At 40.8% G+C, this 14,925-nt stretch overlaps 1 protein-coding gene across 5 annotated transcripts in view; it reads right to left on the bottom strand.

Moving 5' to 3' along the window:
- Window positions 1-14,925, bottom strand: part of LOC126998465 (titin-like) — a 112,955-nt gene that overhangs the window by 10,256 nt on the left and 87,774 nt on the right. For 4 of the 5 annotated variants that reach the window (XM_050860181.1, XM_050860179.1, XM_050860182.1 and 1 more), the window contains 13 exons: window positions 12,972-13,060; window positions 11,171-11,332; window positions 10,428-10,559; window positions 9,985-10,221; window positions 9,539-9,682; window positions 8,754-8,950; window positions 8,116-8,509; window positions 7,632-7,777; window positions 7,212-7,368; window positions 6,311-6,416; window positions 4,446-6,007; window positions 2,659-3,813; window positions 1,900-1,938 (listed from right to left, as the gene is read on the bottom strand). In XM_050860181.1, the coding sequence (XP_050716138.1) occupies window positions 1,900-1,938; window positions 2,659-3,813; window positions 4,446-6,007; window positions 6,311-6,416; window positions 7,212-7,368; window positions 7,632-7,777; window positions 8,116-8,509; window positions 8,754-8,950; window positions 9,539-9,682; window positions 9,985-10,221; window positions 10,428-10,559; window positions 11,171-11,332; window positions 12,972-13,060 (4,520 nt within the window). The remainder of the gene's footprint in view (window positions 1-1,899; window positions 1,939-2,658; window positions 3,814-4,445; window positions 6,008-6,310; window positions 6,417-7,211; window positions 7,369-7,631; window positions 7,778-8,115; window positions 8,510-8,753; window positions 8,951-9,538; window positions 9,683-9,984; window positions 10,222-10,427; window positions 10,560-11,170; window positions 11,333-12,971; window positions 13,061-14,925) is intronic. The other variant, XM_050860180.1, reaches the window with a different exon arrangement.

The following is a 14,925-nucleotide window of genomic DNA, read 5'->3' as shown; positions in this document are numbered from 1 at the left end:
TGTTTGAGAAAAAGTATTCAGTTATAATTTGCAGCACTTGAGTCTGAGGTGTACATTATCGTGCTCCGGTAACTTACTGTCTCACAGCATGTCTAGTTTCTTGGGTAATAGGTGATAGCCTACACATGGGAAACAGCAATCAGTATCAGTAATATGCAGGCAACAATGACAAATATCATCAATTAAAGTTGATTCTGAGTTAAAACTTATCAATACTGTCATAGACAGCTGTTTTGTTAGTCACTGATTATAATTGTCAAACAGCCCTAGCACTGCCCTTGGAGGAGAGAAGTAATAGGTATTAAATGAACAAACTGCTGTCTGTGGCAGTATTAATAATTCTTAACTCAAAATTGACTATAATCAATAGTATTTGTTCATTGTTGCCAACATATTATTGATACTGGTGACATTTTTATGAGTAGGCTATCATATATCATTCACAAAATCAGACATGCTGTGAGGCAGCAGGTTGCCAGAGCACGATAATGCACACCTCAGCCTCAGCAACCACGATTATATTGATCACTTAAAATTTTTTTTTTCCTACTTACTGCTCCTAGCCACCAAACAGAGTAACACCTAGCCTTGTTGGTAGCCTAGAGTAACCCCTTCATAACAATCATGTAAATAATATATAAACTTTTATAAAAACAAAATGTATATAGCAGCATGTTTCATTTTAATCTAAAATTAGTTTAGCCAAAAATTACACAAAAGTAAAACTGAATTGAACTTTTAAATTTGTAATGTCAATATTATATAAAGTGAAAACAGATCAACTTTAAAACTTTGGCACCATTTTCTTACTTTTAGCACATTGAATCAAGGGTAAAAATCCTTCACTGATTACAACCCTGCCATGTGTCAATCTGACTGTATTTATGTTTATACTAATTTAATTACTTCTCAAATATGCCTTATTTCTCTACATTTAAAAATACTTGAGCATTTTCTAATGATAACTATTTTTTTTTACTAAAATATTTGTCATTCCTGAAATCTGTGCAGGTGCAGCACATTTATATTCAAGTGGCGTTTCTTCAAGAGTTTTCACTATTTCGGTCACCTTTGTCCCCAAAGCCCCATCTATAAGTTTAATATTCAAATTATATTCTTTTAAGATTTAAAACTTCAAAATCTTAATTAAGAAAAGCATATATATAGGAATTTAATCTCATAAATGATAAATAAATTAAAGCACTACTTTGAAAACCAAGGCATGGAAAAAGAAAGGAAAATATGTTTTACTCCCTCACCCCTCTACACCAGGCCTTCCTAATGCTGCAGAGGAACACACCTCTGGGAACAAGCGTTACTTCAGATGTCATGGCAATGCTTTACATAACTATTTCTTTAACATCCCACCCACCACAAAAAATCCTTCTCATTAAGGAAAGCTCAAAATTTCTATTATGTCTAAAGAGTAGACAGTAAACCTGAGAAGGGTGGTGACAATCAAGTGAACAGTAAAAGTTTTCTTGCATTGTAAACTGCAACCTACACACCTATTCATCATCAAATGGGTGCATACTATGTGAAAACCCCAGATGCAATAATTTTCTTAACTAACCCTTACAGTCCCTCAGCTGAATCTGCCTATCCATCCTCATTACATGAACTGGTTATGGTGCTACACTCAAACACAAACACACTAATGTAGAGTGAGATGTTACTAGCCATGCTATATGTTTGTTACTAATGTCAGAGTGATTGTCTCACTGTTTGGTGAAGAAGAAAAAGAAGAGTGCTTCATCAGGTATGCCCCTTCACCATCTATTGACCATTATTCTCGTCAACATCAATCAACATGTTGTGAATGCTACACAGGCAACCTTTCAGTCTAATAAACTGTGGGTGTTGAGGGAAGATAATGGTCATGATAGATACAACTCTTACCATCCTGCTGTCCACAACCGTGTATCCTTGGTCTCTCATCTAGTGTGAAAAATTAGAAAATTCAATCATGTATGTAACTTGAAAAGAAAGATTTAAAAGAATGGTCATGTAAAAAATCTTTCAATATTTTCAGTATAATTCATGAAGACTATGGAGAGTCAATGTGAGTCCAGTGAAGTCCTCTATTTCAAGTAAGTGTCATGACTGTCTCATATCCTTAGAAGGGAAAGTATTACAAAAAATACAGTATATGTAGAAGAATATAGGTCCAGATATTGCACTGTATAATAATCATCACTCTTCATCAGGCCCAATGCAACAAACTGCAAAAGTACATAACACCAAAGAAGCAGTTTTATCTCTACTTCAAACATTCACTTCATGTGTTTAATGGTACTGAAGAAAACAAAGAACAAAATCATGTTCATAATGTGTTATTTTACTATATCTAAAACTGAGTTGGCAGCACTGGAAAAAAGAGTAAAATCCCATATAATGCCTTAGTTGTGAAAACATTGATGTTGCTATTCATCTTTCCAAACGGAAATATATTCCATATGAGTCATTTACATGCAAATGAAATATAGGTAATTAAAAGGTGACAACAATGAAACTATATGTGTAACTGTCTATTTAGGAAGATGTTCTAAGGCAAAGAGTCTATTGTCACCAAGTGAGCTCAAACAAAACAAATGATCAAGGCCTGATGTAAGATGTGAGTGAGAACATGACTGCTACATGAAGATCAAGAGCACGTACCTTCATTTTCTTCCAAATTGGTTCATCCTCCAGTTTTTCATCTAGTTTCTCATACCAAGGAGTTTCTGGTGGTTTCTCTGGGGAGATGGGAGGCTCTGGAGACACAGGCGGCTCAGGGCTGCCGGGGGGAAGCAGTGACGGTGGTGGCTCATCCAGTGGACAAGGCTCACCAACGTCAACATCCCCCTCATCTTCCACATTGATGATCTCTGAGTCATCCATTTCCTTGGGACTGCCCATCATGTCATCAGGCATCTTTTTAGGCCCAGCAGATGACAGCTTGGGTGTGCCAAAAGCTTTAAACCATGCACTCAGATTGGGAGTTGCCCTTTCCTGCTTTATTTCTGGTGCCCGAGGTGTTGGTGGAGGTTCTTCACATATTCGTTCACTAAAATCCTCCACTTCAGGAATTTCTTCTTTCTCATCTTCTTCTCTCACAGATGGAGCTTCCTCTTTCTCCGGCACTTTCTCCCACCTGTTCTCAAAGGGGCTGTCCCACTTTTCTTTAGATTCCCACTTTTCTTCATCATCCGTGCTGTTGGCTTCATGGGTAGATTTCATGCCTGTGCCAATGTCTCCTGAGAGAATGATGCTGCCCAGACTAAGCTTTGGACTATCTCCTACTTCGCTGTTGGGTACAAGGCCTATACGTGATTCTTTGGCTTTTGCTATCAGTGTGGTTAGCTTGGAGTGCTCCTGCTTATTGATCTTCCCAAAAGGGTTAGTCTTCGCTTTAGGCTTTCCCTCCGTGGAACTCTTTGTCTCCTTTTTAACCACACCCTCTTTCTTTGCTATGTCTTTGGACTTTATTATGGCCCCTGGTTTTATCCTTCCATCCTTAATGTCTTTGAATAACTCTTTAGTGTTATCTAGGCTGTCCTTGTCACTTTCAGGTTTCTTTTCTTTCTTTATTTTCTTCTTCTTGGGTTCTTCTCCCTCTGCTCCATCTGCATTCTTTCTCTTTTTCTTTTTGTGTGCTTTCTTGTCTTTATCCTTTGGCTCATCCATCATCAGTTTCCTTCTGTACTCTGCCTCAATCTTATAAGCAATGGCCTCAAATTCTTCTGCAGTGACTTTGCGGGAGGGTGAGTTGCTGGCGGAGGAGTACTCACTGATGCGCGGAACGTTGGATTCATCAAGCATCGTTGTTATGTCCTGTGGGGTGAGGGGAAGGAGAGTGAGAACATCCAGGTAAGCAGCAACAATATAACTAATAGCAAACTATAGAAACAAAGCAGAAAGATTATGATTACCTCGTATTGTAAGATATTTGCCTGGCCTTGTCACCAAAAACTTTTACAATTAAGAGATTTTTCCCCTAGTATTTTAGTTTATTTTCATCACTTCCCTTCAGCTAAAGTTTCACTAAAAAAAAGAAAAAGAGGGGAAGAGAGAGAAAAAAGTTGTTCCCTTAATTAACATTTAATAATTCACAGAGTATTTAATCCCTTCCCCATTATCACCATTGACCTTTTATTCCACCTAGTCACTCTTTGCCACCAAGACATATTCCCTCAAATACTAACCACTAAGCACCTGTCATACACTTCTCTTAATCATAACATGTCCATGGCATTATATTAGAACTATAAATCATTGAAATGCATAAAATCAATGAACCATTTCACTTGAATAATGTTGAACAGCTGAGTTGAAAAGTGACCCATTATATTTGGTTTGAGCAATCCTGACATAACTTTATAAAGAAATTTGATTGTACCTTAATGCTCATTTATGCAAAAAATATAGACAACAAAAGCTTAAAACCCACAATAAACAAATCTCACCTTCAAAGTCTGCTCAGTTGCTTGAGAGAGAGCATCAATTGCTGCCATATTTTTTGCAGGGATCTTCTTTTTCTTGCTATTTTTCTTCTTCCCTTCCTTTTTGCCTTCCTTAACTTTGCCCTCCTTGTGGCGCTCCTGTTTGTCGTGGTGCTTGCCGTGCTTCTCGTGCTTCCCACGGTGCTTGATCTTCTTCTTCTTCTTGCCCGTCTCCTCCTTCACCTTGACCGGCGCACCTTCAGGCACTTCAGGCTCAACAACCTGCTCTCCTGGGTCTTCCTCCTCAGAGTAGTCATACACATCCTCCACCTTCAGGATTTTCTTGGAGTCCTTCTCGGCCGTATGCTTGTTCTTCTTTTTATGGTGCTTCCCTTCCTTATTTTTGCTCTTGTGGTGGTGGTGATGGTGGTGATGATGGTGGTGGTGGTGGTGGTGTTTGTCATGCTTTTCACCATGCTTGTGTTTCTTCTTCTCCTTGTCTTTGCCGCCGCTAGTGCCACCCTTTTTCTTGCTTGCCTTCCCCAGGTGGTTGTGCTTCCCTTTCTCACCACCCTTAACATCCCCATCCACTGCTGCTGTCACTGCCTCGACCTCCCCCTCTTCTTCATCATCAATATCATCAATCTCCCCAAAGAGTTCACTGTGCCTCTCACTTAGATAGTCAGTAGTATTCCTCTCTTCCTCTTCCTCTCCCTCTCCCTCTCCCTTTCCCTCTCCCTCTTCCTCCTCCCTGTCCTCCATCTCTCCATCTGCCACCTCAGCTGCATCGTCCTCATCCTCATCACTGTGGTAATCGTTGTTGTTGTAGTACATACACACATCTGGCTCCATGTCATCATCGTCCTCATCTTCCTCTACAGGGTCACTCGAGGATGACTTTTTATTGCCTTCTTCTTTCTCTTTTCTAGTTCTTCCAGTTTTGGTCTTTGGCACTTTCTTCTCTTCCTTCTCCACCACTGGAGGAGGTGCTTCTTCTTCCTCCTCCCCATGTGACTCGTTAGCAAAGGAGGAAGGTTCAAGTGCTTCCTCCACTCCATCCATCTCCTCCTCATCATCTTCTTCAGGGTAAGGATCTTCTCTCACTAGCAGTGGAGGCTCTGGGAACTCATCATCATCATCATCATCATCATCATCATCATCATCTTCTTCCTCTTCTTCCTCTTCTCTCCCCATGTCATCATTGTCATCTCGAAACTCATACTCATCTATCTTTGGTTTGTCTTTATTCTTTGTCTTCTCCTTGTCTTTTTCTTTGTTAAATTTGTTCTTCTTCCAATCCTTGTCTTTTTCAGAGGTAAGGCCCATTTCCTCTTTGTGCTTTTCCTTAGGCTTCCGTCCCACTTTCTTCTTCTTGCGTCCTCTCTTCTTGGTCAGCATCTTACCATTATCTATTCTTGTGTTTTCCTTTTCATCACTGTTACTTCTTCTCTTGTTCTTTCTCTTGGCTGACTGTTGGTAACTCATGTCTATGTACATTTCTTCGTCTGAGGAAAGGTCTGCCTCAAGATATTTTGCCTTGAGTTTTGCAAACACTTTCTCCAATGTGTAAGCCATGTGTGTATATTCTGTGGGTGCAAAAAGAAGATTAACATGACAAGATATAATTTATCTTCATCTAGTCTTAGATATGATAAATCATCAAGTTCTTTTCTGTTTAAACAGTTGTCAATAAATAATTTTTGATGACACTCCTAGCAACAAATAATTATCTGAGCTGGATGAACTGTGGTCACAATCTTCTTGTCTACTTAGTCTTGGAATTCATCTGAATCGACACTGACATTTTTGATGTAAGAAAAGAAATTGACACTCATAATAACAATCAGTAGGCTTATTTGACACTCTTTTTCAGTTTTAAAAATACTTACCACTTTCTGGTCCATTATAAAGTTTACAATTATCCATCATAAGCTTAAAGTCTCCCTCAAACATGGCCAGGTTTGTGTAGTAGCCGCCATCCAGTCGTTCCTCCATCTGAAATTCATGTATGCAAATAGTACTTAGGCAGTAATTTGGCATAAACACATGTACAATAAGAAACCTTATTTACTATGATATTCTTTGGGTGAGGTTATTTACCCAACAACTCATCAAAATCAGTGAATATAGTAACCTGTTGCAGCTGAACTAGCTATGAACTATTTATAAACTAAGAGAACCCCTCTTTAGCCTCGCTGTATAAGTGATGGCATGACTAAGACCAAGATCAAGCATTGCTCGGTAAATTGTCACTCCAATTGCTTTTCTATTTCAGTGTGGCAAAAAGCAGATCCAGTGTTCAACATGTGGAGGAGATAGTTTGATAAATAACACCATCAATCAATTCTACAGTCATAATAAGTGAGCTGAACACTCGTGAATGTTCCAAGCACAATGAGAAAAAAATATGTTTATGGCTACAGTTGGGATCATCAGATTACAGGTGAGGGTTCGTGAAGTCGTGCAACTCGTCGCTAATACAGAATCCATGTTTCCTGAGTCACAGCACATACTTTGATAACTGCACAGCATAACCACATAGTACAGTATTTTCAAAGAAAATATACAATAAAGGCACTATGAATTGAAAGGAACAGCTGCTGCTGCTGCTAAAAATGCTGATTTCCTCCAGTAACTTTAAAATCAATTTCATCCCCAAAAATCTGCACATAGCAAATCTGCAAATGGTGATGCTGCAAAAAATAGGAGTCAACTTTATGCATCTCAGCCCTGAATAATCCCTTAAAAAACCTAAATTAGTGAACCTCCCTGAGGCCCAATAATACTCACCCTGGAGATGTGCATGGGTCTGCGGATCACTGCATAGTAGTTGGGCGCGTACTCTTCCTCAACAGGGTCATGGAAGGGCCAAGCATCCTCGTGGTCCCGCAGATGCTCAAGAACTTTGTACATCCCTGTCCTGAGGTCATCTTCTGTTTGCAAAACCCTACAGAAAAAAAAAAAAAAAAATAAATAAATAAATAAATAAATAAATAAATAAATTACAATGTTCCACAATATAAGCTTTGTCATCATAGTATTCATGGATTTATGTGAGCTGCTGGCAGGGATTTAAACTTCACAAGTCAGTGCACTTAACTTCACTGTACATGAATTGGAGTAATGACAATATCTGTGATGATAAATTAAATATCCAGCTGTTTCCAAAAGACTGAGGCAGATTGATATTTATTGTTCCCCAACACTTACATGTGGGCACTTTTGACCTTCTTCTTGGTTGGTGGTGACGTGACAGAGTTGACACTGGTGACAGCTGGTTCAGGCACCACAGCTGCATTATTGAGGGAAAATGCAACTGACGACAAGGAGTTGTTAGTTTTGCGTCCGCTGTACACCTGAAAAGAGATTTGGTGCCATCAGCAAGGCCTGCTTCTTATACCTTACTGTACTTAAATATTTACTTCATACAACAATGAAAGGCACGAAGATTTAACAGAACCGATACATAGTCTTTGATACTTTTCAGCATATTTTTCTTTCTGTTGAGGCAAATCAGAATATGCTTGGATGATTTTTCACAAGTAGCAGAAGATGGTTGATACTGCTAAACCATGAGATGCCTCGAATTTTAACTTAATTTTTCACTACATGCTTCCGAACACAAAAGAGGATGTGTGCCCTCACCAGCATACACACATGAAAGAAGGTAAAAACAATTATACTTGGTGCTCACCTGAGGTTTGGAGGTCTCTTCCATCTCTTCATCACTCAACTCCTCCTTGGTGATTTCCTTTGGTGAGATAGGTTTCTTTGTAGGCTTCCTGCCTCTCCCTGGTTTTCTTGGCTTGATAGGTTTAACTTTGTCCTCAGCCTCATCAGTACTGCTTTTCCTTGGTCGCCCACTTTTTATCTTTTTCACTGGCTCCTCCCAAATGTTCTCGTTGTGGTCAGATGCATCATTAACCTCAAAGAGGTCTATTGAGGGTTCAACTTTGTGTTCAACTTTGTCCCGAATCTTAAAATCCTGCCCCTCACTCTTCCTCCTTTCCCGCGGCGACTTAATCAACTTTGGCGGTGAGGTTTTCTCCTGTATTACTTCTTCCTTCAGAACCTCTCGCTCAATTTTTCTGAAAGAAAATTGCAAATTAACTCTTGAGTTTTGGACAACTGAAGTATCAAGGAGCATTAATGGGAGTATTAGAAAACTACAGTGAAAAAAAGAGGGAGCAGGTTACAGTTATAACTGGAAAAGTGAAGAGCATATGAGACATATGGATTAGCCCATTCTCCCAAACTCCAAGTCATCCATTTACACTAGTGTACATTTTGACAACCTTCACTGCACAAGTTGGCCAACAAAACAAGACTTACCTTTCAACCTTTTCAGCAGCAACTGATTCCTCTTCTTTCTTTTTCTTTTTCTTCTCCTCTTCTAACTGTCTTCTCTTTTCCTGCTCCACAATTTCAATTGCCATCTTTTTCTCCTCCTCTTCTTTCTTTTCCCTCAACTTCTGAACACGACCTGAAGACCTTCTTGGGGCAAATTCCATCATGCGCTTCCTCTGAATCTGTCAGTATATCACAAAATCACCCACGGATCAGGAGCACGAGGGTCTCCCAACCAATATTTGTATACAGAAAGCTGTACATACTGTAGATATATCTACGGTGAAGCCTGACCCTCCCTCTGTCATTCATCAGCATCTATGGCACAAACTATGATTTTCTTCTTAACCTAAGGACATCAGGTTTCTGTAAGAGGCCAGTTAGTCTAAATATGGGAAGCAGCTCCTATAAATATATTAATTTGTTGTAAACATAGAAAAAAGAGATACCTGACCTGTTGGTCTATAGCAAGGGTATCTGTTGGGCTACTGGGCTTCAAATGCTTTGAATCCATTAATGGTTATAAAAAAATATTTTGAATAATACTAGCAGTGAACAAGAGTGATAGTAAGTGCTCTGTCCTCACACTTTAGCAAGGCACGACAAATATGATACTGCCACCGTGTGTGCTAGCTGGCAGAAGTCTGTGAATTATGGTCAGTTTTACGAAAATTATAGTACACTGTACATCAGAATTTCAATTATCCAGATTTTATCTGGAAAAAAAAGAGGAATCGGGGTCTGTGAAACTGAGTCAACAAGATAATCACCTTTTCTTTTTCTTGGAAGAGTCTTGGAATTTCTGGCAGGAAGTCTTCACGAAGAGTCTGCAACAAGCTCCGTTCAAGCTTGGAGGAGCACTCCTCAAACTTCTCAGCCAGTGCATTCCAGTCCTCCTCAGAAAAGCACTGAACCTGTGAACAAAGGGATGAAGAGCCATTTGTTACTGCCTATTCATCAATAACAGGATATACTATTGTCAATTAAAACAAGGAAATATGTAATCTCAACATTTTTTTCTGAGCACCTTACATTACCTTGAACAATGAGAATGTGCTTAGATGCTAAATGAAACAGTTTCCTTTCTCTAGATGTTTTGTTGCATTTCAAACATTTGATAAATGCCATGTTTCATATAATCCTAACTATTCCTTAGTGATGCACTGAATCTGAGTAATCTATATCTTTCAAAGAGTAAAATAAATCCAAGCCTCACCTGCCACACAGCCTTGGGTAAGTCTGCTTCCTCTTCACTCTCCTCATTTTTATGCCCTTTTTTCTTTCGTTTCTTTTTCCTTTTATCTTCTTTGTCTTTATCCTTTGGTTTCCGTCTGTGTGGGTGGTACAGAGAATGATCTTCCCGATAGAGTCGGGTGCCATAAAAATACCAGTAGGTGGAGCCACTGTCATCGTACCCAAGGGGCTCCACTCTTAAACTATCGGATTCTAAGTTCTGAAAAGGAGATTAAGTATATTAATATTTGGAGAATTATTGCAATCGTTGACAAAATATAGAATGATTACAGTACAGATAAACACTCAATCCATCAATAAAAATGAAAAACGAGAAAATGCAGACAATACAAATAACAGTAATGGTAGTTAAAATAATAATGATAATAATAATGATAATAAAGTACAATTACTGAAGCTGCTTACTTTTAAGAGATCAAGAACGTCTTCAGCTTCTAGTCTAAAGTCACAAAGGGCATGAAGGATTTCGACTTTTCTCCGAAGAGGCAGCCATCGCATGTCCCCCTCCACAAACAGGTTTTCTCTGGTTGAGTCCTCCTGAAGAAAAAATTAATATGTTTTTGTTTACTTCACCATCTGAAATCAGTGTCCCTTAGATTTATTCTCTTTCCCCCAAAAACATGCACATCACACCTACTGGCATCCTTTCTCACTGTATATAACTCATTGAAAACCTCACATTTGCATACAATGTTCGAATGAGAAAGGAATCAGTTCTGATCAGATTGGAATACGCACTATTAACTAATGTATTTACTGTTATACTGTATAAGACATTGAACTGATAAAAGGGTCAACCAAAACAACTTATTCTGATCCTTAAGAATGCAAATGTTATTAAAGAACATATTTATTGGATATTAATAATGGTTTATCATATAATGACAATTACAATTATGAAGATTTTTCATCAACTAGTTTGAATTTATCATTAAACATGTGCTAAGGCTTTAAAATGCATGTTACAGCTGAGTATAAGTGGAAAAAAATATTGCAAATGTAATACGTAAAGGTGCATGTAAAAATTAATATAAATATTTTTTCATGTGCAACTTCACAAGTGAATCTTAAGACTGTATATACATTCATATAATGTCCTGTGAAGTGGTGGTCGTCTGGAGACCATCATCACACACGAGCTTCCTCACCTGACATTTGTGTTTGAAGAGCTTCCTCAGGTAGCTCTGGTAGTTGGTGGCGTTGACGGCTTTCCCCGGCAGGCAACCCTGCACGAGGCGCACCGTCAGCTCCACCAGGAGTGGGCTGCCCGTGTCCTCCAGGCCATCGGTCAGCAGGGCCTCCTCGAGCTCCTGAAACACGCAGATCCACCGTTACAGAATGTATCTGGACAGGGATCAACACATCAAGCCACTATGGAGTTCATCACCTAACTTTAAACGGTACTCCGTGAAAAAAAAAGTAATAAGAAACATTTTACCGTGATTGCTCTCTAAAAGGCTTTTAAATAGAAGGTAAAAAGTTACCTATTTTCCCTTCGTGTGTAAAGAATGATAACGAACGACTAACAAGCTTGAGGGAATCTTTATGAAACGGACTGCAATCTTGGGTAGGACAAGTCCGCAGAGTTTACATCTTCAAACGTCTACTCTACAGATTGTCACAAGCGCGTATATTTAGACAACAATGCATTATCTGCTAACACTACAAGGTCAAGCTTTTTATGGTGAGCAACTTGTTTTCACTATTTACCACGCCTATCGAACTATATCCGCACATTGATCGCCACTTTGCTGCAACGGGAGTGAACTGAACGTTCCCAAGAGTAGGTACCCAAGTGCTTTAATCCTTCCCTGCAAGCCACTCCTGTGGCAAACGGATTGATTAAATCACTGAACGCAGGCAGCCTAGTAATGAGCCAACAGGCTTTCTGCTGCCTGCTAGTCCATGTTTCCATGTTTCTCCTGACTGCCGGCCCTAACCCTTCACCGTCAGTCCACATCTTCCTTGATACTGTACTACATATGTTTATATCGACAGCAACAGAGCGCCTCGCATACACGGTGCTACAATATGCGGCTCGTCTGAGGGATCAAAGGAACAAAACGAGCCATGTATGAAGTCACGTGTCGTTCGGCAACCTTCAAACACCAGCGACAGTGTTGTCAACCGTAATTTTGTTTTTGTTTGTTTGTTTCACTTTTAAGCCCATATGAGTTACCTGTCATTCTACCTGCTCTGAACACATACTTTTGCCTCACCGGTGATTGTCTATAGATAATTTAATGGTTAAGAACATTATAATTCAGTCAGTTCATAAGTGTCATTGTTAATTCGTATTAGTTCAGTATTCCATTCAACACTTTCCCCTTGTCACATTTTTTTTTCACAGATGAAGCGGCTCAAGGGCAAAAGCAAAGACATAAAAAAGCCTGCTAAGCGGTGTTTCAGTAAAGAGAAAAAAAACGCGTGGCCAGAGGGGGTCTTTCGGAGAGGTGTCTTGGCACTCTTCTCGCAAAAGAGTTTTATTTCTCACTTTCCACTTGTATTTACGAGAGACAAGTTCAAGGTTACGTCCTTATATTCAAACACATTATGGGTTTCTCGCTTTGTTTCACACGCTGTAATACAAACTTCTGACCTGTCTGTCCACATAACGTTACAGCAGGTATTACTGAGGAAGGAGGTGAAGGCTATTTATTACGTAGCATCAGGCTCAAGGGCAAATGCGACGGAGATGAACACCGAGGCCACGCGCAGCAATAACACGCTCCCAAATGTACTTACTTTAGGGATACGTTAAGACTTGGCAGGAATCAGTCAGTGAAAGGAAGGAATCATATAGGCTATGGTACGCAATAACTAAACAGGACATAAGATACATATAAGGTAGGTTTAGAGATAACTTCTAATAATAACATCAATATAGTAGGTATAGAGATAACTTCTAATAATAACAACAATAATAAGAGCAGCCTGATAGTCACTCACCTCGATGTCAAAGTCAAGAAGATCGAATGCGGCCCTGAAGAGTGAGCAAAAATGTGCAATACTTGGCAGCTCCCACCATGACTGGATATCTGAAAGAGGAGACAAGCCACGGTCAGTCTGGGCTGCGGCTAAGCGTCTTAGAAGAGTGCCAGACGCGAAGGAAGACATCTTTTTCTTCTTTTTCCCCAGAGAGAGAGGAACACACACGACGAAATATAGATCGTAAGACATAAATGCGACGGTATGTCCTTAAAACTAGGAATATACTGCTACAACGAACTCCTTATATCTAACAGAGAGAGAGAGAGAGAGAGAGAGAGAGAGAGAGAGAGAGAGAGAGAGAGAGAGAGAGAGAAGGGGTGGGGTGGGGGGGTATCATCAAGATTCAGCCGGCACCCCAGCAAGCTCCCTGCACGCCTCCATCCCCTTTAATGATACCGCTGCCAGCCCGGGTCACGCCGAAATCTGGTCATGGACAACAGCCAGCCAACCAGTTATCTCCCCCCTTCCCCCCTTACACACACACACACACGAAAATACACAGTCGTCTTCTAACCTATTAACCAGACTGCCAACCAAACACACCCAACTCAGCCAAATGCACACCCAACAATCCAACTTCTAACAACCAGCCAACGACACAGCCAACGGAGGTGCAGTCAGCCAGCCAGCCATTACCCCCGCTGTACCATATGGGGCCAGTAAGCTCCTGCTGCTGAAGCTCTCATTGCATTTAAGGCTGCAACCTGGCAGCGAGAGGCATCCTGGTATACTTACACATACACAATCCATCTATCTATACTCAGGCTCAAGGGCCAGAGCAACGGAGATGAGCACCGAGGCCATGGGCAGCTTTAACATATAGCCCCAATTTTACCTTTACCCAAATTAGCCTATTTATGTGGCAAGTAAACAACATCAACGTTCTGAATCTATACAAAAAGCAGCGTCTGGTATACACATAAGAGCTTGGCAAGAACGCAATATTGCAGAGGCGAGCTGGGCAACGCGAGAGGAAGAGAGAAGGGCGGTGAGAGTGGTCGATGAAGCCAGTCTGACGGGGAGGGAGGAAGGGAGGGAGGGAGAAGTGGGAAGAGGGGGATGATGTGAGTGCGGTGACCCGACCCCCCGAGTGACGCAGGTAATGGTGTGTGAGGCGCCGCGTGCACTGTGACCTCCGGGGGTGTGAGGTGATGTGTCAGCTTGGCGGGAAGTGGGGCGGCATGGCGGGTTCTCTGGCTGGGGCGAGGCAGTGTTGACAGCTTAGAGAGTGCATGTTAGCCAAGCCTCTGTGACGTCATGCTTCCACCCACCCACAGGCTCACCCATGCAGCCAGCCTTCCTCTCCGTCCTCTCTCCCTCCCTCCTTGCTTGCCTCCTCCCTGTGTCTAAGTGTGTGACGTCATTATATTCCCCTCCCTAGCTCCTTCCTCGTCCTCTCTCTCTCTCTCTCTCTCTCTCTCTCTCTCTCTCTCTTCCCTTTCTCTGCCTCCATCTCCGTCTCTCTCCTTCTAGCAGCTCCTGAAAGGTGGCCCTGGCGCCCTGCCATCGCCTGCTACCCTAACATGATCTTCCCATCCGTGTGTGTGTGTGTGAGAGAGAGAGAGAGAGAGAGAGAGAGAGAGAGAGAGAGAGAGAGAGAGAGAGCAATATTATGTAATATCCACAGACAACAACAAAAACCACCAGCACCAACACCACCATCACCACGACCACCTTCTCTTCAGCAACAATTAACGGCTGCTAATACGGAATATATATGCATAAAAATAAGTTGCGGGACACACACACACACACACACACACACACACACACACATTGATATTAAACTTAACGAAACCTGTTCCCATAAGCATGCGTAATACACTTCCATAATTAAAAGCAACACATGTATATCAAGTCACGAGGAATTACTGTAATACATCTTACAGAGAGAGAGAGAGAGAGAGAGAGA

The sequence above is a fragment of the Eriocheir sinensis genome, chromosome 14 (genome assembly GCF_024679095.1).
Source record: "Eriocheir sinensis breed Jianghai 21 chromosome 14, ASM2467909v1, whole genome shotgun sequence".
NCBI lineage: Eukaryota > Metazoa > Arthropoda > Malacostraca > Decapoda > Varunidae > Eriocheir > Eriocheir sinensis.
Note: the sequence above shows the minus strand (reverse complement) of the source record. Positions and strands in the feature narration are given on the sequence as shown.